General features: G+C 41.6%; 1 protein-coding gene across 3 annotated transcripts; it reads right to left on the reverse strand.

The window, feature by feature from the left end:
• Positions 1 to 578: 578 nt before the first annotated feature.
• On the reverse strand, positions 579 to 26,877 carry GNPAT (glyceronephosphate O-acyltransferase). 3 transcript variants are annotated; one of them, XM_083732404.1, is made up of 16 exons: positions 26,690 to 26,877; positions 20,770 to 20,961; positions 20,010 to 20,186; positions 18,565 to 18,694; positions 17,172 to 17,299; positions 16,863 to 16,938; positions 16,523 to 16,674; positions 10,321 to 10,451; positions 8,660 to 8,883; positions 6,604 to 6,849; positions 5,618 to 5,697; positions 3,327 to 3,467; positions 2,414 to 2,513; positions 2,228 to 2,321; positions 1,973 to 2,034; positions 579 to 1,253 (listed from the first exon to the last, which is right to left on the reverse strand). In XM_083732404.1, exons 1-16 carry the CDS (start codon positions 26,738 to 26,740, stop codon positions 1,210 to 1,212), a joined length of 2,028 nt encoding a protein of 675 aa, XP_083588530.1. In that variant the 5' UTR covers positions 26,741 to 26,877; the 3' UTR covers positions 579 to 1,209. The 3 variants fall into 3 exon arrangements, with proteins under 3 accessions (XP_083588530.1, XP_083588531.1, XP_083588529.1); XM_083732405.1 differs by having other exon boundaries at positions 20,770 to 20,958; positions 26,690 to 26,838; XM_083732403.1 differs by lacking the exon at positions 26,690 to 26,877 and adding an exon at positions 23,806 to 23,961 and having other exon boundaries at positions 20,770 to 20,958.
• Positions 26,878 to 26,897: the final 20 nt, after the last annotated feature.

Here is a 26,897-nt window from a genome sequence, read left to right on the forward strand (position 1 = left end):
TGTTCAATTTTTGTCTCTTTTTCAGCTGCCATGCTAACAGCTTTCCACATTTATTTGCCGATTCAAAAGATCTTTGTTTCATTAGCTTAACTTTCCATTCCACTTCCTGATTTATCAATTTAGAATATTGTGCTTGGTAAAGTTTAATTTCTCTTAGAATCTCCTTTGACTTCGGTCTCGATCTTAACTTCTTCTCACATTCTTTAATTTTCTCCAGGATCTTATCCTTTTTCTCATTCTGTGCTCTTTTCTTTATGGTGTTCTGTTTATTTCTAATAAACACACAATGAGTTTGCCCAATTTATGAAATATACCTAGTATGTATAGGACTGCATACTCATGTCTTCTCCCCACAACCAGACAAAGTTCAGGTCCTTCCCTTATTTAAGCTTTCCAGTGGAGAAGTTACATCCATACACCAACCCCCAGTAGTCTCAGGCAACACAACTGTAGCCCAGAACATCTGGAAGGCACCAGGTTGCAAAGGCTGCAGTAGGAAAGCCTGTTATATTTGGTAACACACAGGCACATGCTCAGATATATAAATGTATATACCATTCATACATGAATAAAAGCGAAAGTGACAATATGCTTTTATAAAACCTTACAGCAAGAGAAGAAAAACAACGCAATGCACATTACACTGAAGTCATCAAATGTGCAACAGTTGAAAGCAGCAAAGTATTCCGTTCTTAGTTTTTAATACTTAAAAGTTGCAAAACATGAAAAAACAGTTACAGCATTGACATTTTGTGAGAATTACATCCTTGAAAGGAATGAAATAATCTCTTCCTGTGTACAACAACAGCCGATGATGCTTTTCCTTAAATATTGCTTTTAATGCTATGTCCTTAGTTGTTCAATCACATTTCTTCACAACAACAAAATAATTATATAAAAGCAACAATTTCCTTATGGCAAACATTTCAGTTGTTAACAGTGTCATTCTGTTAAATGCTAACTGGGTGAAGGAAGGAGTGACGTTTATTAAAAGAGAATGTTAATCATCAATGCTGACAAAGTTCTCTGAGTGGCGATGAAAATATTCTGGACGTCAGGAGTTTTCTCCCACAATTATGTAGCAGTAGTAACATTTCAAGGTGGGAAGTGTATCCTAAGTCTTCAGTTAGCATCCTGTTCATAATCTGCCTTACTTCCAGCCGTTCACAGTTTTAGTGTGCATAAGGCAAGCCACTCAAGCAGCTCAAATTAAAGTCTTGCAGCCATCGGTTTGCTTACAGGTATCCTAGATTCTGTAACAAGAATACTGAGTGCATTAGTTCTGAGAGAGAAACACTCTACCATTCCTTTACAAAAGCTGTTAAAGAAAACAAAAAGTTATGCATGGAAAAGACTTGTTACAAAACTACCTCTCAGAATCGGAGCTTAGAAGGAAGCTCTGTTTTGGACTGGGAAAAGCAAAGGAGCCTCCATTATTGAACTGGGCAGGCAGGGCATGTTCAAGCAAAAACTAGTTGCAGGCAGCTGCTACACCTCATGCTAAATCCACTGATGTAATGCTAAGTCTTTGCCATCATTACTTCCATCACTTTTAAAATGTAAAGGTAAACTAAAGAATATCAGACATATACTCCTGAAAATGTTAAGCCAGGAGGCAATCAGCTGAAATGTAATAAAAAAACTCCTATTTGGCCGTAAAAGCTGCTATGCAGAGTGTTAACATTTTGGAGACCATACATGATTCACTCAGTCTGTATTTCTGATGAACTATTGCGGGTCAGAGATGATCTTGACAAGGTGAGACTCTGTCAAGACAATATTGCAAGGGCCCAGTTTTCAGCATGCTACATTTTACATTTGAAAAACAGCTCCTACTCTTGCACGAAGTTTACAAACTGTTCAGCTACTGCTGACTTGGGAAATAACAAAAAGAGGAGAAGACACATGCAAAGTCTTTGGCAAAAAATCTCCGTCAGATTTCATAGTACTCTCCATTAGCAGAGACACTTACCAAACATTCCTGCGGTTTTACTTAGAGCTTCTTTCCTTACAATATAAGAGAATCCATCACTCCTGGGGAGAAAAGGAAAGAACTGAGCCGTATAATTAATACATTCACTCTTGTGAGTCCAAGCCTACAGAAGCCCCTCCTGACTGAGATTAGACTGGCAACCCTTGCTGAATTTCTGGCACTGCTTAGTTGTGCAATCTCTGTATAATTTGTAAGAGACTTTATACCCCAACTTCTCAGAAAATTTGTACTCACGTTTTCGTTCTTGATGCAACGCCTTGTCGCACGAGAGCTGCCAAAGCATTTTTCTGCATGTCTGAGGACAGGACATCGTAACACTGTGTGCTTCCTAAACAGGAGAAAGAGGAACAATTAAAGCTTCAGTTCTTTTACCCCAAGTGCTAAGTAAAGAATTGCATCATTCAAAGACAAAACACACACCTGCCTCGAGAAGCTCAGAAGCAAAGCTTCGGACTCCAAATATAAACTGCTTCTCCATAAAGGTCTCATTCGATTCCTTTAAAAGGTACTTGCAGATTATCTAGTGGAGAGAAACCCATTAACGTCTTTGGTTAAGAAGCACATTAACAAAAGGATCATCACTCTTGCATGAATAGTCATTGGAAAACTAAACTTGTAATAAAAATGTAACATTCTGAGTTGAAAAATACTTTATAGCAGTTTAAAGAGTTGATCTGCTTTCTAAAGAGCTACTTCCAAGGGGCAGCCAGATTGGATCTCCCCCCGCCCCCCTTTGAATGCTAAGTTCCTCATGCCATAGCTCTGTTTTTGAAAGCCACTTTGGGTTTCAAAGCAATTTTGTCATATGGCATTTGGGTGGGGGGGAGATGATGCTGTCAGAACACCACAATAGTTCTTGTGAAATAAATATATGGGAACCCACACGAGGGCAGGGGGAGCACAGCTGTAAGCGCTGTACAGCAGGGCTTCATTCCGTGGGTAATACCAATTTCAACTTGTTTATTCAATTTTTGTTTCCTTTAATAAATGACACCACCCAGTTAAATTTTAAATGTCAGCTCGATAAAGAGATACAAACCTAAGTGGGAGAAGACATGTGTTTGACTTCTAGTAAAATCTGTGCTACAAGTTTTAACCTTTTTTCTTAGGATGCTTAGGGTCCGTGTAGGCCATTTGCTTCTATATAAACACCCACATGTTAAGATTTTCATCATAGGCCCTTCTCATTTTCTGCTTTATATATTTATCTTTTTTATCCTACCAAAGGCCCTTCTCTGTGGGCCCCAGCATCAAAATATTAATAAATAAGTCACTCCCCACAAAAGAAATAGAAGACAGACTGGTGAAAATAACATTGCAGTTGATTTTGTACCTGGTAACCTTCCACAAAAGGCTTGAACATTGCTGTCAAGAAAGAGATTATATTGTTTCCTTTCTCAGTAACGAAAACTTGCTGGGACGTGACTTGAACTGCATCACATTTTGTAAGCAAGAAACAACCTTCTTCAAAATCCTGGGGATTAAACAAAATTGGTTATGTTTTTTCAGTGGGTTTAATGCCATACAAACCATTACAGATATTCAACACCTGTATTTCTCCAGTAAACAGGTCTAACGTATCTCAAGTCTGTTTCTAACTTTCAAATTATACCTAAATGGTATCTCAATGAATAGGTATTTCAGTTACTATGGTCACAGCAAAGACAGATGATTTTTAACATTTTATGGCAGCTGACTCCTTTGCGATATCAAAACAGTAATATAGTTTTATTCTATAAAAATAATCTGATGCATGATAAAGTTAATTGCATACAGTGGAATCTGGTTACACAAATCAAAACCAGTTTTTCAAGACAAGACAGCCAAGGCATACACACTCTGGAACTGGGCCTATAAAATTTCCTGCAGGCCCTCCAGTAGAGCAAGCATATGCATGTATTGTACAACCTGCCATCTGAAGAAAATAATATCTGTGTACTGGACTCTGGCGTACAAAAGCTGAGGCCACATATTTTGTCACTTTCTTGCCTGTAAGCAGACAAGATTCTGCAAACAACAGCACATGGGATGCACAACCAAAAGTTTTGAATTATGCCTCTAGGTTACATAATAACACTAATTGCAAACCAAACTTTAACTGTTGGAGAAATTAGAGTGCATGCTTGTTAAATATATATGTATGAATTTCAGAATGGGAAATTTCATTTAAATCTTTGCTCCAACTGCTTTAATTTAAACAATTCAATCTGCTTAACAGTAATTATAATCAGGCAATCCACGTTGCCTGTATTATACCCCTGGATTTTTTAGCACCAAGTTAGCCCCATCGGAACAGCTGTTCCCAGCCAGCAGCAGAAGCTAATTCTCAGTTTGCATTGCGCAACAACTGCAAATAGTCCTGCTTGTTTGAGCACTTTGCACACTACATCAAGATTAAGAGGCTGGGATTTGTAATTCAAAGAGATGCTCCTTGAACATCTTAGAACCGAACACTCTGTACTCTTAGATGGCCAAGCATTCCTGAGTTTTTGTACTGAGAGTGCATGAAGTGCAGTTGAAGACCTGACCTTTCAAGAGGCAGGGCAAACCATTCGTTATTGGGCTTACACAAGAGCAAACTGAACTACAGACTAGTATGTAATTATGGCTGTATTAAGAAGCACATGGAAGATAAATCAGAGAAAGTTTGGGCGGAACAGACTTCCCCTGCTAAAAACTAAAAAGAAGGAAGAAAATAATTGTGCATGCACTTCTAGCACAACCAGAATGGTCTTCCTCCGCACCATGATGGGACACAACATAAATGTAAAGATAAAAGCAGCCCAAAGCAAGGGGTGGGAGAGGGAAAACCATCCCAAGTAAGGAATAAGACACATCTGTAAGGCAGGGATCGGGAACCTGTGATCCTCCAGATTGGACTACATCTCTCATCATCCATGCCCACTTGTTGTACTGGCTAGGGCTGATGGGAGTTGCAGTCCTAGCGGGCCACAGGTTTCTCATCTTTGCTCAGGGGATGTGAGTAGGGATAGTGAACTGACACTCTCCAGATATCTTAGAAGGACAGAACAGTGCGGCAAGGTCAGTGATAAAATGCTGGTAATAGAGAAGCAAAGATAAATGTGGTGTGTGTTTGTGTACACACAAGGTGTATATGCCACCCATGAAAAATATATTTTAATTTTCAGACCGTTAAAGTTTCAGACTGTTAGTTGTCAAGCTCTTTCAGGTGTATGTGTAAAAATTAGGTTGTGACATCTAGAATGAGGCTATAAGATGACATTACATAGCTTTGGTTTTACAGCAAAGGAAGTCATAACATCTTAAAACATTATAGATGGTGTCATTTTATGAGAAGGAATAGAACAGGGATGAGGAACCTGTGGTCCTCCAAATGATGTTAGACTCCAACTCGCATCATCCCTGGCCTACTGGTGATGCTAGATGGGAGTGATGGGAGTGGGTTTTAGCCATGTTGCTTCAAGGAGAAGAGGGACTAGCATATTGAAAACTCACTCAAAATTACAGCCAAAAATACTACCAACAGCAGATCATAACAGCTTCAAGATCCCTCTCTCTATTCACATTAGGCTTCACTATTTAGTGAAGTCATGAGAAACTCCTGTAGATATTAAGCTACCAGGACCGCACACAATACTTTACCTTCAGGGGTATTCCAGGAAAGAATATAAACTCGTCAGAGAAGACATCACGCCAGAAAGCAAAATTGCTATAGACTTCCTCTGGAAAACAAAATGCAACTGCCCATGAATAAACCCTTTATTCAAAGTGTTTCACTATTAAAAGAGGATGTCTGCAAGGTGCTCATTTTTTAAGATAATAATGTATGTTAAACGATGGCATAAAAACTGAACATGTACACAAGAATGGCAGAGCCACTTGGAAATGGTAGGTGCCATCATCAGAAGCTACTTCTGCGCAAAGTCTACTGAAATGACAGGGGATTTCACAACCCAGAACTGTTGATGGATTACGGTTAACCTTAACACTAAATTATGCAATGGAAGTTGTCAGGGCATGCACCATCCCCTTCAATCAACAGCTACTAGAGAATTAGTTCACCAGATAATGACAGTTCACTGGCACACATCATAGCTGTTAAATTAAGGATGATCTGAAGCATGACCAAGTTAGTCAGGTCACGGGAAGTGAAGCTGCTATAACCACAGAGAGCCACTGGGCATTACCTTCATGAACTGCAAACTAATATAAGCTTCACATTTTATTTACACTAACTAGTCTGCATGAATGATGAACACCAGATCATGGTGAATAGGCATATTGGGTACATTAACTTGCCAGCTTCCAGTACAGCTTATAATATAGGAAAGCACTTTATAATTGTGCTAAATATCTGAACAATCTATTTATATATTTTAAGAAAGAGGGATAAGACATAAACCCTAATCCAGAGCACAGGAAAAGGAACATGCACAAAATGCTCTTTATACCCTTTCCCAATCTGTAGCTCATCCAGACCTGCTCAGTCTAACCATACATAAAATGCTTGGGGAACAAGGGAATAGCTCCAAAAATCTCATCACAAGCCTGTTTAGCAAATGGCATAACTGCATTATAGGAACAGATTTGTGGCTTTACAGATTTGCTATATTAGACATTGAATTTACCTTTTCTAGAACAGTGTGTCATTTGCAACGCGAGTGCTACAAGGGCTGGTCGCACAAAGACGTTGAGCAGCTGGTTCCTATAGGACCCGCACATGAGAATGGCGAGCGCTTGCTTAAAGACAAGTTCTTCCGTAGCACCAGCTTCCATATCTTTGTCATTGAGAACCACTTGCCCATTGACAAGGCTCACAATGTTGGAGTGTAGAGCAAGACTGGATCGCACCGCTTTGTTAGCACACAGATTATCTAGGAAAAGACAAATTGGGAATAAATGTCAAAACTGACACCATCTCTTATTTTAGCTTTGAATTTTTCAAAAAAAATACCAAGGAAAGAGGCAGGAAAACTGAACTGTTTCAGCTAGTGATGGGCAAAATGTGCCTGTCTCATTCAGAGCAGGCTGTGCCTATCTTAGCCTTTTTTTGGATAATCCTCAGAAGCAGTCGCCCAAGCGTTTTCTGACAATTCTTCCCAAAGGCTCAGAAGAGCTGGTCTAGGGGAGTTCCTCCACTGAGCAACATAGGAAGCTGAGCCAGGCCACTGGTCCATTGAGCTCAGCATGACTTACAGTGAATGGCAGCAGCTATCCAGCATTTCCAGACAGGTGACATTCCCACTCCTACCTGGAGATTTCAGGGGTTGAACCTGGCACCTTTTGCATGAAAAGCAGGTGCCTTGCCACTGAGCCACAACTGTTCCTTATGTTCCTACCTTCCTAGATCCCACTATCACTAGCCCTACTTCCCACACACTCACAATTTTACTAAGTTGCTGGGACGAGGAGGTAGAGGAGGAGAAAAAACAAGCAGCTGGAGTGTCTTGCCAAAAAATTTCCTAAGTTTGCAGTTCTCTAATGTGAAGGCTTCAGAAAATCTTTGGATCCTCCATTGCCAGTGGGGACTCTGTTCAATGACTTAGGAAGAACAAACAACTGCAGTCCTCAGAATTCACACTGGTAATGCTGGAACAACTGTGAAGTGGTCTTTGGCTATTGTTCCCCTTCCGCAACCTCACCCTACAACTTGGTAAGTTTGAGAAAGGTTGGGGAAACAGGCGGATGAGAGAGCCAGCCGGTAACCATTCTGAGTGGAGGCAAAATTTGGAAGAGGGTGGAAGCTGGTAAGGACGAAGAGATTTCTAAACTGGCAACTTTAAAAAGGCATGCAATTATTATCTGCCTTCCTCGAACAGGAAAGTGGAAATTTATCCTATTTTCAGACGACACAAAGTTAAGTACCCTTCATATTCCACTGCACTGCAAAGTAGTAAAAGCAACCAGAGCTTCTTCAAAATTAAGAGAACCGCAGACTTATGATCAGGTGAAAGATGGAAATGTGAAAGTGGGAGAAAGAGAAGACCCCTGTACCACAAGGTAAGAGCATCAATTGTATACTTTCAGCCTTTGTGAACCTTATTTATAGCGACCAATTAATAAATGACTTATGGAGGCAGGCAAACTACAAGAACCTCATATTCCACCTCAAAATTATGCTGGCTTCAAAGCTCAGGTATTTTTCATATTTGCATTTCCTTGTGGAATCATCTCTCCTGCCCTGAACCACATGGCTCCTTGAGCAGTCATGGCAATACACTGGTATTGTATGTCTGCCATACAAAACTCAATTAGATTGCGTCCCATCCCAGCCTCAAGGCTCAAACAACACAAAATCAGCACAATTGGGTAGGGCCCTAGTGGGAGGGCTCTTGCTTAACCTTGCCTCATAGTTGTTGTGTGTGCATTTTGTGTTGATGGTTTTGTTTTGTTTTTAAAAACCTTGCTTTCTAGCATGTCTTGTTCTCTTTTATAATTGAGATGGTCACCGCAAATATAAGTAACCTTTCCTGCAATTTTAAAATCTTTTTTATATTGAGGAAGAACAGTAATCATATGCCGTAGTAACATTCATGTATTTAGGGGTGGGGGTGCGGGAATCAGACTGGTTTTAAAGTCCTAAAAGGAAAATTCTAGCCTCCCACAGTTCCCAAACACATAAAAAGTAACATAAGCTACACTGTTCTCAGAAAAGGAAATGTGTGTACAATGTTCATTGCATACCGGGCCAATCAAGGAATCCTCCAAATGTCTGAGTTAAACCTTTTAGCCAAAGTGTCTTTTCAACAAGAAGCTGAAAATCTATGGCTGGTAAATTCTGGAGTAGGACAGCAGCAACTAATATCCATGGGCTCAGAACCATGTTTTCTATTTGTAGGAGTTCCATTTTGTAGCCTACATCACAGGCAAATTCCTGGATTTCCTCCGAAGGCTTTTGTGGAATATGCCTAAAAGGAAAAGTGTAGTGAGCAAAGGCATTCAAAGACTTGTATTCCCATATAGATTCAGTTTGCTTTTGCGAAATTTCTTTTTGCAAAGGATATTCCATCCATCCCACAGGACCTCTGAGTGCCACTGAGTGAGGGACCTGTGAAATTGCATTTATTTTTGCATGGAATCCCCGCCCCCACCAGCAAGCAATACCTTCAAATCACTGATCACACCTGTCTGCCATTGGCTGAACCATACAATTTAAAAGTCCAGTGCTTTTTTCCAGTGATGTCATGGTGCAAAAACATGGATGCAAGGCATGGATCCTTAAGGCTCCATGTAATTTTATAAGGGATTTCCTCAAAAACACTATCAAATCATAGGTCACAACTGCATCCACAGTGTTGTTGTCATCCTATGCAAAAGTACAGTGGTACCTCGGGTTACATACGCTTCAGGTTACATACGCTTCAGGTTACAGACTCCGCTAACCCAGAAATAGTACCTTGGGTTAAGAACTTTGCTTCAGGATGAGAACAGAATTCGTGCTCTGGCGGCACGGTGGCAGGAGGCCCCATTAGCTAAAGTGGTGTTTCAGGTTAAGAACGGACCTCTGGAATGAATTAAGTAGTTAACCTGAGGTACCACTGTAATGCAAAAGTAATGAAGGTTCCTGAGTATCTCTGCCTTGTTTTCCTGATACTGGGAAAAACTGGATCTGTGTTTTTGATAGTGAAGTCTACACATTTTTATTTTTATTTTATTCAAGAGGACCTGTATTCATTCAACTAGACCCAACTTGTACCTGAACCTCATAGAAAAAAACACAGTGAGAGCATGTGTGTGTGAGAGCATGTGTGTGTGTGCACGCACACCCACCCACCCACCCACCCACCCCCACACACACATAAATGCACACTTCCTCTGGAAAGGAAGTAACCTGGGGTTTGGAAGAAGAGAAACAACTCAAAAGGGTAGTGCTTATATGCCACTCTCCCAAAACTCCAAATGTGCCTACGGGTCCCAAATGGTGGGTGAATAATAATAATAACAGCAGCAACACCTGGGGGTGCTTACTTTCATATCTAAAACTTAAGTAACAATATTTTGAAGTTCATATTAACAAAGTGAAGTATGCTCATTAAACAGTATTTACATCTACAGGAAGTAATAAATGAGTTCAGGAATCCTTTTTTTGGGATCAGCATCCCCATGATGCATTCGCACTGTAATGCCACTCAAATATTGAGATCTGACCAATGCTGAAGGTAGGACCAATGAATGATCTAATAGACTTGTCTGATACAGTAAAATGATGGCTAAATATTGTGATAAAAGGGGTAGCGTCACTACCCAGCTAATGAGCACTTTTAAATTTTGCAGTGAAAAACAGACTCATGCTAATTTCCCCACAAGCTATTATATATATATAAATAAAAAATACATTGTAATACCTTGGAACCAAGTTAAATGAACAGGTATCGATTCTCCCAGCTGCCAATGATCTGAGTGATACAGGCTGTCCAAAGAATATGTGTATGTTTCCAAAATCTTCACTCAGGATTTTCCTGGCTTTCAAGAGTCCCTACAAAGGATAAAACTTGAGACATGTGCAACAGCAAAGATACATGCAGATATACTACATTTATTATTTTATCATACCTTCTACAGCATCAGTTTGCAATTTTTATGATTACCTTAGGATTCTTAGCCTATTCACCCTCACAACCTTGAGGTACATGACTATTTTTTCCTCTTCTATAGGAAGGAAACTGTGATTGAGGTAGGAAATTGCCCTTGACATCCAGGCAATGTTTAAATGCAACACTAAGTCATGGTTTGCATGCATCCACCTCCTACAAGCACAGGTGCAAAAAGAGCACCAGAACTTGCTGCTTCTTTTACAGTTACCAGATTTTAACTATTGTTTGTTAAAATAAAGCAACTTCATAAAATATAGGTTGCAGCCAACTAAAATCTACTCAGAGTTGACCCATTAAAATTAATGGGCTTTAAGTCAACCAATCTCATTGATTTAAATGGGTTTACTTCAATTATGACGAATGATGGATGTAACCATATGGCTTGAAGTTAGCTTGTTTCAACAAACCATACTTAACCATCATTTGTCCAGGTCTGGATGTCATGGCAGGCTAAGTTTAGTTTAAAACAGAAGCAAAAGTTTCCAAATTCCTCCTTGTAGCCACATCCAAGGCGGAGAGAGTAACAAATGAGCCCAAGACCTGTGGTGACCAGTTCTTGTAATTGCCAAGCATTGTGCCGCATTATGACCAAACTGTTGGTTTCTGCTTCCTTCACTGAGCAGCGAAGTGCTTGTCACAAGACAATGTTTACATTCCACAGTCAAATGCTGTTGGGTTTTCTCACGGGAAAGGAGACTGGATGTGACGTACACTGGTTTCCTGTTTTTAACTGTTCTTTGCAGTTCAGTGTGATTCTCTCCGTGCTTTAGAGGAGAGAGGATGCCTTTCTCTGCTCCGGCAGAGGGAAGATGTTTTCTGTAAATTACCAGCTTTGAAGTGTAAATAAAGTAATATAGAGCATGTTGGCACGTACTTTTCATCATTCCGCTGTGCACTGGACACTGCTTATATCCAACATTTGGTTATGGGCCCAGAACAACGCAGTGTTTTGAGAATGGACTCCAGAAGTCGGGCTCCTGGCAAAGGAACAAAGGAGCAAAGAATTGGAGTGCCGGCAAAGGATCGGAATGCAGAGGGCCGGATCGGACGATATCTCTGCGCGTCAAGATGATTTGATGAGGTATGTGCTACAGCTCCGGGCAGCCTGCCAGCTTCTAATTAATGGCTTTATGGCTGGACTTTGAACTTTTATAGCCGGTTTTGCCGTGGCACAGGCAAAAGGCTAGAAGGATAAATTTTTCCTATGCTGGGGGAAATCGAAAGTAAAGCAGCTGCAGCAGTGTCGCAGCATGAATTTAAGACAGCAGAGAGAACTTTCACTTTTGAACTTGCTTTTGGAATGCGGTTTGAAGCAGCTGCAGATAAGCAAAGCAGTTAAGCAGAAAGGCACAGGTTCACAGGCAGAGGCTGTTTTGAATTTGCTTTTGGATTGAAGCAGCTGTACACAGACGCAGCATGTATAAAGCAGCCTGATTTAAAGCAGCAAAGATGACGCTAAAGGCTAATGCCAAAGTCATGATGGCCCTTCAGGATGCTTGTGGGATTCCTAAGCTCAATAGGAAGAACTATGCGGACTGGGTTCTCTATGCAGAGGCTATTCTGCGGAAAGAGGGTCTGTTTAAAGTTATTACAGAGACCCCCCCAGCTCCAGTTACAGATGAATGGAAAGCTATGGATTCCAAGGCAAGGGGAACTCTTACGTTGATAGTATCCCCAGAAGAGCTCTGTCTGTTGCGTGATAAGACCTCAGCCAGAGAAATTTGGGACACTTTGAGAGAGGCTCACTTGAGGACAGAAGCTGGGTCCACAATGTTTTACTTTAACAAGCTGCATAATATGGCTCTTGCTGAAGGTGGAGATGTGCGTATACATCTGATGGAGATGCAGAATCTGAGACATGAGCTGCAACAGAGAGGACTCAACTTTCCAGAGGAAGTGTATTCCTTTATGATACTACAATCTTTGGGTTCAGGTTGGGAGTCTGTTGCGACTCAGATTGCTGTACAGCCAACTGCTCAGCTAACAGTGGACTATGTTACTGCCGTGATATTGAATGAAGCGGATCGCCGGGGTGCTAGCTGCATCAACAAGGGGGAGACTTCACAGACGTCATCCCATAGTGCAGTGGAACCACCAGATGGCGCCAAAGCTTTGAAGGCAGTGAAATGCTACACGTGTGGACGTCTAGGCCATATGAAGAGGGAATGCAGATATCCCAGGGCCAAGACAGAGCAGCGCAGCGAAAGCTCATCGCGTGGAAAAGGCCGAGGCAAAGGCAAAGGTCCGGTGTCCAGGACAACGCAGCACAAGGCAATGGTCTCACGCTTCACTCCAAAGGTTGCAGAGGTCCAGAAGACATCTAGATCTTTCTTCGTTGTTGATTCGGCTGCAACGCATCACATGTGCAATGATAAGCGACTGTTCGTGTCTTTTACACCGCAGGAAGGTGCGATTCACCAGGCGGATGACCACACAATCCCCAGTAAAGGCTACGGAACTGTTGTTCTTCACAGTTTGGACTTATCGATACAGGATGTGCTTTATGTGCCAGATGCCAATCATAATCTGCTCAGCGTTGGACAGCTGAATGAGCGGAAAATTGACGTTTCCTTTAAGAACAAAAGGTGCATCATCACAAAGAAAAATGATTATGTATTGCATGCTGAATATGTTGATCGTTTGTATGTTTTGTATTTTGATGATGTTGTGCAGGATGACACTTGTTGCATTGCAGGTTCTAACAAAAGTTTGCATGCAGAATGTATTCACGATTTTCATCGAAAATTTGGTCATTTGCATTTTGAGGCAGTATCTAAAATGCCTGCCTTGGTTGAAGGTATGACAATTAAACCCTGCAGGTACCACATGAAGTGCAAGGCATGCGCAGCAAACAAGGTGAAAATGGCTGCGAAAGGTAAGGTGTCTAGTAGGCAAGCTACAGAACCATACCAGGTTGTTCATGCTGATTTGGTTGGACCACTAGCGCCCTCTTTGGGTGGAAACAGGTACTTCATGGTTCTCATTGATGCATTTTCCAGGTATATTTATGTGTACAATCTCAAGCAGAAATCAGAGGCTTTTCCAAGGTTCAAGGAATTCTGTGCTTGGTTGGAAAATGTGCATGGTAAGAAGGTAAAGACTCTTTTCAGTGATCGCGGGGGAGAATTCACTTCTCAGCAGTTTGAAGCTTTTCTGACTGAGAAAGGAATTCAACACGATTTGTCTAGTCCTCGCTCGCCATGGCAGAATGGACTTGCGGAACGAGCAAATCAGACATTGCTTCAAGGGTTAAAAACCTTGCTGCATGATGCCAATCTTCCAGAGAGTTATTGGGCCGAAGCTCTCTCATGTTTCACTTACAGTTATAATCGCAGGTTATCTTCAGCGATTGGTTGTACCCCCTATGAGAAGATGTTTGGCAAGAAGCCATACATCAAACACATGAAAATTTTTGGTTCTGACATGTGGGTTCACTCACCACAAAACTCCAAGTTAGACAAGCGTGGATTGCATGGTATCTTTCTAGGTTATCAGAAAGGGTCTTACAGAATAATGATGACTGACTCTAAGGAAATTAAGCTCACAAGAAGTGTTGAGTACAATGCCAAGTGGGGGGAGAATGTGGGAATTTTCCAATGTTATCCTGATGACAGTGATGAAACTGAGGATAGTCGAAAGCAACCGCAACAACCCACACCCACTGATGAAGGTTCTGATTCTGAGTCTGAAACTGAATCGGGTGATTCAGAGGATTTCAAGAGTGCGAAAGCCTCTATGCGACCCTCTGAAAGCTCTGATCAAGAATTGGAGGAACCATTGTTCACAATAGGTCACTTTTCTCCTAAGAAGGAAGAGGAGAGTGTTGAAGACTTAAGGCTAATTCGCAGGTCACAGAGAGCCACAAAAGGCAGACCTCCAAAGAGATTTGCTGATGAGTTTGCTAAGATAGCAGTAACAGCTGTTAAAAGCTCCAAGAAGGTATTTGAACCTTCAAGTTTCCAAGAAATCCAGGATTTGGATTCAAAGGAAGCTGAGCCATGGTTAAATGCCATGAAGGCTGAGCTTGATTCCTTGGAAAGGAACAAAACATGGGACCTTGTTCCAGTAGTTCCAGGAATGAAACTGCTTGGAAGCAAATGGGTCTTCAAAGCGAAGACTGATCAAAATGGCAAGATAGTCAGACACAAAGCCAGATTGGTAGCCAGAGGTTTTGCACAGGTACCAGGTGAAGACTATCACGAGACCTACTCACCCACAGTGAGGTATGAGAGCATTAGGCTTATGCTCAAGCTAGCTGCAGAAGAGAATCTACACATTAGTCACCATGATGTGAATACAGCTTTTCTGTACGGATCTCTAGATGAATCACTTTATATGCTTCCACCTGATGGCGTACAGGTAAAACAGGGATTTGTTTGTGCTCTGAAGAAGTCCCTTTATGGTCTCAAACAAAGTGCACGGTGTTGGCACACAAAACTCACTGAAGTATTGTTTTCTCTAGGTTTTAAGCAAGGGAAAGCTGATCCATGCGTATTTGTCAAAGAGGAGGGGCAAAAGAAACTGTATTGTTTGTTTTATGTTGATGATCTTTTATTCTTTTGGAAGGATGTCACAATGTACAATAATGCCCTAGCTCAATTGAAAGAGCACTTTGACATGAAAGATCTTGGTGAGGTAAACAACTACCTATCTCTGGAAATAGAGAGAGATCAAGATGGTAACATTCTAATACACCAGTCACGTAAAATTGCTGATGTGTTAAGCAAACTAAACCTGATGGATGCTAACCCTGTAGACACACCGATGACAACAGGTTATCAGGTAGATGACACTGGAGAAGCATTTTCTGATACTACACTGTACAGAAGTGTGCTAGGCAAGCTAAACTTCATTGCCAGATGTTCAAGACCAGACATTGCTGTTAGCTGTAATTTGCTAAGCAGACAAGTCAACAATCCTACTGTTAAGGATTGGAAAGCTCTGAAACGCATAGCGCGGTATTTGAAAGGCACTATGCATTACAGACTGAGATTTAACAATCAGAAGTCTGGTGGTCTTGAGATATTTGCAGATGCAAGTTTTGGAAGTGACACTACAGACAGGAAAAGTACGTCTGGAGTTTGCTATAAGTACAATCAGGGTCTATTTGATTGGTCATGCAAGAAGCAAACAACAGTTAGCTTAAGTACTTGTGAAGCTGAACTGAATGCACTGTCTTATTCACTTAAGGATTGTGAATGGTTGTTACAATTGTGCAAAGACATAAAAATTCCTGTCAAATGTCCAATCCAGGTTTACCAGGACAACAAAGCATGTTTGGCTTTGCTGAATTCTGAAGGTTGTAAGCAAAGCACGAAGCACTTGCAATTGAAGTTGCAACATGCTAGGGAACGTATTCAAAAGGGACTCGTAACGGTGTCCTATATGCCAGGTAATGAAATTCCTGCTGATGTATTGTCCAAGATTGTATCAAGGGATCAACACTGTACCTATGTGCAGAAGTTGGGTTTGTACTGATATTGTACGAACACGCTGCCCAGTGATGTTCACAGAAAGGGGGAGGATGTTGGTTTCTGCTTCCTTCACTGAGCAGCGAAGTGCTTGTCACAAGACAATGTTTACATTCCACAGTCAAATGCTGTTGGGTTTTCTCACGGGAAAGGAGACTGGATGTGACGTACACTGGTTTCCTGTTTTTAACTGTTCTTTGCAGTTCAGTGTGATTCTCTCCGTGCTTTAGAGGAGAGAGGATGCCTTTCTCTGCTCCGGCAGAGGGAAGATGTTTTCTGTAAATTACCAGCTTTGAAGTGTAAATAAAGTAATATAGAGCATGTTGGCACGTACTTTTCATCATTCCGCTGTGCACTGGACACTGCTTATATCCAACACAAACAAGGCCACAGTGAATTTAAGGCCAAGCAAGATATGAACCCAGAATAAATGCCCAAGATTCCATCCATTGGACTACAATAATTTGAACCTGCTTTCTTACCGATGTAGATTCCTTTGGTTTAGGGACTCCTAAAAGTTCGCGTGCATAAAGGGATTCTTCCAATACCCTCTCGTAGCTGATACTGATTGGGACAAGGTAAATGTCAAACACTTCCCTTTTAAGGAAAGGATCCATCACAATATTGAGGAGACCTGTAAGAAGAAAATTATGTTATTTAGTATGAAAATAAATGCACAATATTCATGTAAAAATTAAATCAAGATTGTTTACAGAGAGCATGATAAGTTATAGCATGTCATTTGTGCTGAACACATGGCTCAATTCTGAACATAAATTGTCTCGTTTTGTGACAAAGGCTGGAATTCTATGACCAACATACCAAACTTTGGAGTCAAAGTCTTTGCTGTGCGGCTTCTTGTCCCCTCAAGATAAAATTCAACGGGAGCATATCCATTCTTTAGGACAAAAACGACAAAAACGTAACTATTAGCAAACACAAGGAAATATATTAACTCATTTTTAAGTAAGTAATCTAAGTGGTGTTTATTTTTTTTATTTTAAAAAATGAATTTTTTAGAAGCTACTTGGGTCAAACAAAGTATAACCAAATGTGGCATCAACCACAAATAAAGAAATAAAGTAAACATGAGCAAGTATTAAAACTCAACATAAAATTGCAGTTATTTACCTTTAACATAGTTTTCACATATTCAGCAAACACAGCCCAGTAGAGTTTGTTACCACCAAATGTACGTCGCATAAAAAAGGCACCTGATTTTCGTAGCAGCTCACCAACCAGTTTCATTCCCAAGAAATCTAGCAGAGGCACAGAATAGAGTAGCAGAATCATTTGGTGTTTCAAAGTGGTACTCCATTCAGAAAGCAGAATGCAAAACACACAGAGATTCAGCCAACCACTTATGTGGGTAGTGTATCAGAAACAAAATTTCAAAAATATATTTAGAGGATATAATTTGGCAGCAAATTACATAGCGTTCATAGGGTGACAAGTCATAGAATAAGTCATAGAATAAGAATAAACACCTTAGGCTATATCCAAGGCTCCCTGCTAGTGCAAAGGACATACACTAATGGAATGGAACTTTCCCGTCTCTCTTTGCCTGTAGCCCCCTATGGGCCCCCAAAATCAGCTGCAGAGGATTGGAAGATACTTTGGAGTTGATGGTGGGTTTGGGTGTGGGTGGAGCAGAGGAGAGAAAAGTTCTGCCAGTGCACATCCTTTGCACCACTGCAGGTCTGTTGGCACTCCTCTGGCTATGACCCAATGAATTCAATGGGCTTGCTTTTGTAAGGGGTTTGTGTTATGGAAGCCTTGGTATTCTACCCTGGTTTTCTGCTGGTTGTGTCAATGTACACAAGCCTTTGATAAATGACATGCATAATTGCATTTTATGTTTTAAATGCTTATAATTAAGCTTCAAGTGTATTAACACTCCTACTTGTAATAGAGAGCTATCTTGAAGATCCGAAAGGGTGATCTTCACACTGGTGATCTCATTGGCTCCCAGTACATTTCCGAGCACAATTCAAAGTGTTGGTGTTGACCTTTAAAGCCATAAACGGCCTCGGCCCAGTATACCTGAAGGAGCGTCTCCACCCCCATTGTTTTGCCCGGACGCTGAGGTCCAGTGCCGAGGGCCTTCTGGCGGTTCCCTCATTGCGAGAAGCAAAGCTACAGGAAACCAGGCAGAGGGCCTTCTCGGTAGTGGTGCCCTCCCTGTGGAATGCCTTCCCATCAGATGTCAAAGAGATAAACAACTACCTGACATTCAGAATTATTAACAGGTTTTCAAGAACAAAATCCACTACGATTTCCCTCGGGACGGGCTATTTTCCCTCCTACCGGGGAATCAAGGAATCCCTGCATTCATCAGTTCCCTTTGGCCTGACCTTGTGCAGCCTCCTTGCTGTACAAATCCATGGGAGATTGCAAGCACAGTAAGACAACCAACACACACATTTATAGCAGTCTGATCCAAGCTCACGTTGGCCAATCCGGATTGCGCCATTACAAAATTCTGGCTATTTTAAGAATCTTTTGCTTAAAAGGAAATACTTGCCTATTCCTGCAGCAATGACAGGCAAAGCCAAGTCATAGGTGTACAGCACATAAGATAGTAAGAGAAAATCGATGTAGCTGCGATGACTGGGCAGCAGAACAACGGGATGCTCTTGTATTGCCTGTTGTAACTAATGAAGAACAAAATGCCATTTATCACTATGAAGGAATCTTGAGTTGTCTTTTTCTTTAATTTCAGCACATGGCCACAATATACTCTGCAACTCTTTCAGATTTTTCTTTAGAGAAGATGATTGAATAATAAACTAAAGCATCAACTTTTATGATGGCTTAAACATAACAGAAGCAGGGAAGTCAGACCTCAGAGGTTCTACATCAGCATTTTAATTACTCTGGGTTGCATGCAGTCGTTGTGTGAATGAAATCAGCTTGGCCTACACAAGGTTCACCTAATTACTTCTATGTAAGGCTGCTGTCCTAAGTATCTCCCACAGATCTCTTGGGATTGCATAAAAAGATGACATGCCTGCAGTAGCACAATCTTTTTATATTAAAAAGTTTAAAAAAGAAGGTAAAGGACCCCTGGATGGTTAAGCCCAGTCAAATTCGACTATGGGGTGCAGCACTCATCTCGCTTTTCAGTCCAAGGGAGCCAGTGTTTGTCCACAGACAGCTTTCCGGATCATGTGACCAGCATGCCTAAACTGCTTCTGGTGCATGGAACACCGTGACAAGTGCCAGAGCACATGGAAACGCCGTTCACCTTCCTGCTGCAACTGTATCTATTTATCTACTTGCGCTGGTATGCTTTCGAACTGCTAGGTTGGCAGGAGCTGGGACAGAGCAACAGGAGCTCACTTCGCTGCGCAGATTCGAAAAACAGCCTGTTGACTTGTAGAGTTATTGGGCCATTGATTCCAACCCCACATTAACATTGGCATGAAAATTCGTACAAACTCATGCTTGTTGATATTTGCATATCAAAAGCTGATACGAGAGAAAAAATGGAGAAGGGGCTTCTACAAATAAAGAACAAATTTCCTTATTCGTTTTTTATACATCTTAAGGTAAAGATTTTGGATCCAAGGAGAATAAGGTTCCCAGTGGCTATTAGCTCGGATAGCTATGCGCCACCTCTAGGGTTGGAGGCAGTAAGCTTCTGAATACCACCAGCTGCTGGGCACAATTGCAGCAGACATGTCCCTAGTGTGGGCTTTTCATAGGCATCTGGTTGACCACTGTGAGAACAGGAAGCTGGCCTTGATAGGCTTTTTGGTCCACTTACACAGGGCCATGAACATGGTAATTCTTTAGTTATGGCTGCAACCCAAGGGTTCTGAAAAGGCCACCTCAGGGACAATCAGTATGTCAAACTGTCACACTATAATGTGGTTACTACAGTCAGCATGGCCACACATATTCATTCTGATTGTGATGGTGTCAAGAGTTCCAGCTGTTTCCATATGCCTTCATACACATACTTACTTTCTGCATGCCATCTTCATTCACACAGATGCTCTTGAAAAGGGATTTAAATATTTTGCTCAGTGTGAAAGCAAAAAACCGTATAGCACCCATATGCATGCTATGCGCCATCTCATCCAGAATTTCTGCTGCTTCTTCTTGTATGATGTCAGGTGATTCACCTGTCTCTTTCGATAGCTATGCGAAAGATGAAGAGCAGTAGTCAATAAAAACCAAATGTCTCTGACATTTTGAAGATTGTTTGGCACACGGTGGCCTATAGTTGCTTTGTATGTGGCAAGTAAGAATTGTTGAAGAGGTTTACTCTCTTGCAGCAAGAACTACAAGTGCAGGTGCAAAGGAAATTATGCCTTGGGGATTTAGCAGCTGTGTGACTAGCACAAATAAAATAGGGTAATCCTTTTCTTTTATGAAATACAGTTATGGGGAAAGCCCCACCTGTTGATAAAGTTATAAATCCCTGAAACACTCCATTTCAAAGCACATATGAATTACACAAATCATGCAAAGGCCGATCCAATAAAACTCTCTCAGCTGAAAAGACCACCTCCACCTGAGCAAGACACAGAAAACAGTATAGATGATTATGCAATTTGAGGAATTTCTACTACAATGGAAAGAAAAGAAACAAAATTCTACCCTGAGAAAATCAAAGCAATAGCCTCATGGGTAGAAAAAAACCTGGCAGTAAACAAGGGTGCTGCTCAAAGAAGACCTACAAATACATTAACTTCTGAAGTAAGAACAATTTTTTACTCACGTGTTTGATGACATATTGAACTTGTTCAGATTGCAGAACAATAGTTTTAATGGCACTTGGCTTACAGGGAGAAAGTTCTTTATAAACAACAGGTGTGTAGCATTTCATTGCGTATCTGAGGTCACTGGATTGCCGCCTCTCTTCCAAGATATCTTCAAAATCATCTTTTTTCTTTGATGTGAGGTTTTTCTGTTGGGAACATAATGAATGAAGAATCAGACAGTAACTTAATCCATGCACACTGCAATCTCATGCATATCTACTCCGAAGTTAAGTCCTTATAAAGTCAATAGGACTTATTCCCTCATAACTGTGTATAGGACTAAATAGCTTTCTGAGGTTTGTCAGAGAAAATGGTGTCATGACAGTAAAATGTACAATTAGCAACATCTCTGCTATCATGAAATCCCTTATCTCTACTATCATGAAACCATTTTGTAATATTTGCTTTTATTTAATTAGGGTTCGACCTACACAAATGAGCCACAAGACTTAATAGCTGAGTTTTACAATCAAGGAGCTGGCTGGCTGGTTTAAATTAGTTTGGCAAATTCACCCTTTGTTATTCATTTCAGTTCTGGAGGTGCTCTTGAATATGATCAGAGGGGACCGGTTGGTGCAAGGGATTCAGGTCGGAGCGAAACAATATAAACTTAAAGCTTTTGCAGATGACCTAGTTTTGACCCTGCAGGAGCCAGAATCTAGTACGAAAAGAGTATTACAATTGATTCAAGATTTTGGTCGGGTGGCGGGATTTAAACTAAATAAACAGAAAACTAAGGTGTTGGGAAAAAACTTGACAGATACAGAGTCAGAACGGTTTGAGAGAGAAACAGAACTAACGGTGGTAAAAAAAGTAAAGTACCTAGGGGTAAATATAACAGCAAAAAATCTGAGTCTATTTAAGGATAATTATGAAAAATGTTGGTCTGAAATTAAGAGAGACTTGAACAGTTGGACAAAATTGAAGCTTTCTTTGTTAGGCCGAATTGCCGCTATTAAGATGAATGTATTGCCAAAGATGTTGTTTTTGTTTCAAACATTGCAGATTGTGGACAAGATGGAGTGCTTCCGGAAGTGGCAGAGAGATATTTCTAAATTTGTCTGGCAGGGCAAAAAGCCCAGAATTAAGTTTAAGATATTAACTGATGCGAAAGAAAGAGGGGGCTTTGCCCTGCCAGACTTAAAGCTGTACTATGAAGCCGCAGCTTTCTGCTGGCTAAAAGATTGGCTACTTCTCGAAGACACTGATGTATTGGATCTGGAAGGTTTTAACAATGCTTTTGGTTGGCATGCATACTTATGGTATGACAAGGTTAAGATCAATAAGGCCTTTAAGAACCATATTGTCAGGAAAGCAGTATTTAATGTCTGGATAAAATACAAAGACTTATTGGAAAACAAAACTCCGAGGTGGCTTTCTCCTCTGGAAGCTAAGGCCCGAAAAAGACCCAATATGGAGGCCAAATGGCCAAAATATTGGGAAATATTAGAAAAAGATGGAGACAACTGGAAATTGCAGAGTTTGGAGAAAATGAAGGATAAAGTGCGAGACTGGTTACATTACGCTCAGATTAAAGAAGTTTTTAAAAATGACAAAAAGTTAGGGTTCCAGGTGGAGAAATCGAAGTTAGAAACAGAATTGTTAGAGCCAAAGACTAAGATACTTTCAATAATGTATAACTTGCTGTTAATATGGAATACACAAGACGAAATGGTTAAATCGGCTATGATAAAGTGGGCACAGGACATTGGGCATAACATTATGTTTGAGGACTGGGAAAGGTTGTGGACCAATGGGCTGAACTTCACTGCATGTAATGCTCTGAAGGAAAATGTAATGAAAATGATATACAGATGGTACATGACCCCAGTTAAACTTGCCAAAATATACCATTCGTCTGATAATAAATGTTGGAAATGTAAAGAAAATGAAGGAACATTCTTTCACCTCTGGTGGACTTGCCCTAAAGTGAAGGCCTTCTGGGAAATGATATATAATGAGTTGAAAAAGGTATTTAAGTATACCTTCACTAAGAAACCAGAGGCCTTCCTTCTGGGTATTGTCGGCCAGAAGGTGTCAAAGAAGGACCGAACATTTTTTATGTATGCAACAACGGCAGCAAGGATACTTATTGCTAAGAACTGGAAAACTCAAGATCTACCCACACTGGAAGAGTGGCAGATGCAGCTGATGGACTATATGCAACTGGCCGAGATGACTGGCAGAATCCGAGACCTGGGAGAAGAGAGGGTTGAGGAAGACTGGAAGAAATTTAAGATTTATTTACAAAAATATTGTAATTTGGTTGAATGTTAAGAAGGATGCTAGATCATAAACAATTGTCCACCACTGAATTAGATCTGAATTTGACGATAAGTGAAATTAAGGAAAATATAAATTTTTGGAGAACTGCTAGATTCTATTTAAAGGAGCGGATGTAAGATTGTAAACAAGATGATAATTTGCTTGAAAAGATTTTATAACGATGTAAGTGGAAGCGGGAGACGTGAGGGAGTCCAAAGAAGTGATGAAACTATGTTATGATATAAGTAATGTTGTTTGTTATTTATGTTTTATATTCAAAAAACCTTAATAAATATTTATTTAAAAAAAAATTAGTTTGGCAAATTCAGTTCTTCACATGGTCTTTATTGTCCATAAGGCTTGTCATCTGGTAACAAATGCCGCCATGAAAATAGAAGGAACAATTGGCAACACTCCCCTTTTATACAAATATTAAAAGAGCATCAGAATCAAACTATAGTCTTAGCACCCCAGTGCTACTCACAGTCCCCAAGCTCTCCAAATCATTCTTTGCATATCCACTTCCTTCTTGTCAATAGCATACACAAATCCTTTGGCTTCTAGCTCCCTCAATGTTATGCATTGCCTCTGTCCTATTTTCTCCCTCAATTCCATCTCTCCATTGTCAATTGTTTCCTTGACTACCTCTTTATCTGTCCATCAGTTTTGTTCCATGTCCATTTGGTAGTCCGTCTCCCTCCCCACCATAGCATACAACCCTTACTGACCTTAAGTGGAGTTTCTTCAGAGCTTTTCTCCACCCTGAAAGCGTTGAGGCAGCATTGTCCCATGGGCAGTTTGGAACATTCACAAGTTGGAATGTCCACACCAATTCAGCCAATAACTGTCAGTGACCTCACTGCCACACGTGTACTAAAAAAACAAATGCACTGATTTCTACAAACAGGAGAACTGTGCATTTCAAATTGTTGTGTGTGTCAATGAAAGAAGATTTACAGATTAACCTGCATCCCTTGGGAAGGCACAGTAGCTCAGTGGGAGAGTGCACATACTGGATAGAGAAGATCCCTAAGTGCAAACAGTGGCATTCCCAGTTAAGAGGATCCCAGACAGCAGAGCTGGGATAAGATCCTTGCCTAAAACCTTGGACAGCCAGGCAGAATTGATAGTACCAGGCTAGATGCATCAGTGGTGAGACTATATAAGGATGCTTCAAATGTGTCCATATATACATTATCCAATAGTGGCTTCTTCAACCCAGCATGAGATGCATACGTACTCACAAGTGCTGCTCACACTGTTGAGCCCCCAGTATCTTCAGGTCTGTGTTGATGAACTGAAGTATACCCAACATAGGTGTATGGCTCTGTTGTACATCTGTAGGAATTCTTACACTAGCACTTGGGGCACATGGTTAGGAAGGGGTGGCAGAGGACTAAGACTGCAATCTTCTACAAGCTTCCATGGGAGCAAGTCCTACTGAACTCAGTCTGAGTAGACCTAAATAGGATTGCTCTGTCAGTCTTCCTGTTTCAGACAAGAACAACACTGCACAAGAGACATACTGGAGGCAAAACTTGCTACTGCTATAGAAAATCCCTACTGATTTGCTTATTCGATGAAAAAAGGCTCCAGCATAGAATCATAGAATTGTAGAGTTGGGTCATCTAGTCCAAACCCCTGCAATGCAGGACTAAATAACTTTGTATGCATAACACATGTGCACACATCCCAATGCAATCTGAAAGAAATGGATTTGCGAAAGGCCAGCCTAGATGACTGGATCCATTAAAGCACCACCATACTGCCATTAACATAAAGACAGGACTAAGGCAAGGCAGTACAGAGGTGCTACATTAACAACTTTCCTGGCTTGCTGTAGTTTAAGCCTTTGACATTAAGCTCCCTATTCCAGGATGGCAGTAGTCACAAATACCACCCCACTCAGCTTCTTTTTTGTGGGAATTTTCTTTGACAGAGCACTGAGAACAAGCAATTATAAATAAGTGGAGTTTGCAATTAAAAAATCCAAAGATACAGAACTAGCTGTAAGGAGTGCAAGTTTTTTTGGTTACTACAGATTTATCTGTTACCAAACGGACAAACTATTCTCATGAGAATGCATCCTTCCCTATTCTCAATTGGTTCTGAGCAGTGTTTGAAACTCAGATATGAAAGCTAGGAGCTAAATGGCACCTTAAACCTCGGTTATGGGCACAACAACAGAATGTCTAGGTGCACTTTTTTATAACAAAAATACAAAGCTGAAAATGAATGAACTGCAGCTAAAATATTTTCACATGGTCTAGTCCTTCCCCTGCCTACCTGCCCCCCCCCCCAATATTCTTAAGAGGGTCTCTTCTCCAGTCTTCATACAGTAGCTGGAAGTGGGGAGGCAGAAAAAAGCCCTCCTTTCCTTCCACTCTGCAGTTTTAATCTGAAATCGTAGGTGTAGTACTGCGCCCAGAGCTCAGAAACTGCTCACGTAAATGAAATTCCCTGTCACAAAAGGCACCTAGAACAATGGGAGTTTCAAACACTGCTTCTGAGATGTGGTTGGCAGTACTACATTACATGTTAGGATTTCTACCATTTATAAGCACTGGTCTGTACAGGTATCTCCTCCTACATTTCAAGGGAAGGGGAATTTTTAGCATCTTGATAAGCCAGCTATTTGAAGGACTGTTGCAAGAGTGCATACAAGTTCAAGTGTAACAAAACAGAGTGAAACATACTACCGCAAAATTCAGCAATACCTGCAGCACTAGTTTATGTTCTGCAGCAGGACAGGGACTGTAGGAAGAAAATGCACACACTTCCCTTTCAAGACAGTACTGTCCACCTTCTTTTGACGCAGTAAAAAAACCCCTTATGATCAAAGAAGCAGCCTGGATTCCCATTCCTGTGCAATCCCTGCTGTCTGGGATTGCTCAAATCAGTTGTGTCAACATAGCTCAGGTTTATTCCCTGCTCTTGGCGAAGGAAAAGAGGCTTACAGGCACTACAGTAGATGAGGGAAGGCGGTGGGGCGCCAGCCAAAGTGACAGTTCAGTGGAGCTTCCTCCCAAGTTAAAAACACTTATTTACCCTACCAACCAAACTCACAGCCCTGCCACACACAGAGCCTATCTTCAAGCGACCATGCCAAAAAGGCTTCAACATATTAATGTCTCTTGTCTAAACGGACAACGATTCTTTCTTTCGGGATATCAGCGCCCATGCACAAAACACCTTGCACTTCTGTGTTGTGACAGCCCAGTAAGCATGTCTGGCACATGAGCAGGCGGGCTCCACGTGAGAGCTGCCTGCTGTTTATGGCGTGGAGCGGTGGCCCCCGAAGAGCTGTCAGGTAGGCAGCAATGCAGCAGGTGCAGTTCCCCGCCTTCCTTTCCCCGTGTCCCAGCACTGAAAAAGCATGCACCCTGACGAACTGCAACCTGCCTGTCATCGCGCGGACCTTCTGCCACGACCAAGAGACTCACACGGAGAGGTCAGCGAGGGGCGGCCGCGCCTCCCTCCCAGCCCTGACGAGGAAGCAGGGCCCGGCCGCTCTCCTTTTCCCATGGGGCTTCCCAGCACACAATGCCGCCCCACCCTCCCCAGCCACGGAGCAGCAGCCACGGAGGAGCTGAGGGGACAGGAGGCACTTACCGAGTACATGGGGGTCCCTCGCCGGACGGCGCCACCGACTGCAGCCGCCATGGCCAGCTTCTCCTGCCGGCAGCCGTTGCCTGGCTAAGCCCTCTCCTTCCCAGCTGGCTCCCTCCTCCGGGGGCCGGCAGAGCCCATGAACCCGCCCCTGCGCCCGTCCTCCTCGCCTCCCTGCCCGGCGGCTCTTCCAGCGCGGACTTCAAGAGGA

Source organism: Podarcis gaigeae (genome assembly GCF_964106915.1).
Source record: "Podarcis gaigeae genome assembly, chromosome: 3".
NCBI lineage: Eukaryota > Metazoa > Chordata > Lepidosauria > Squamata > Lacertidae > Podarcis > Podarcis gaigeae.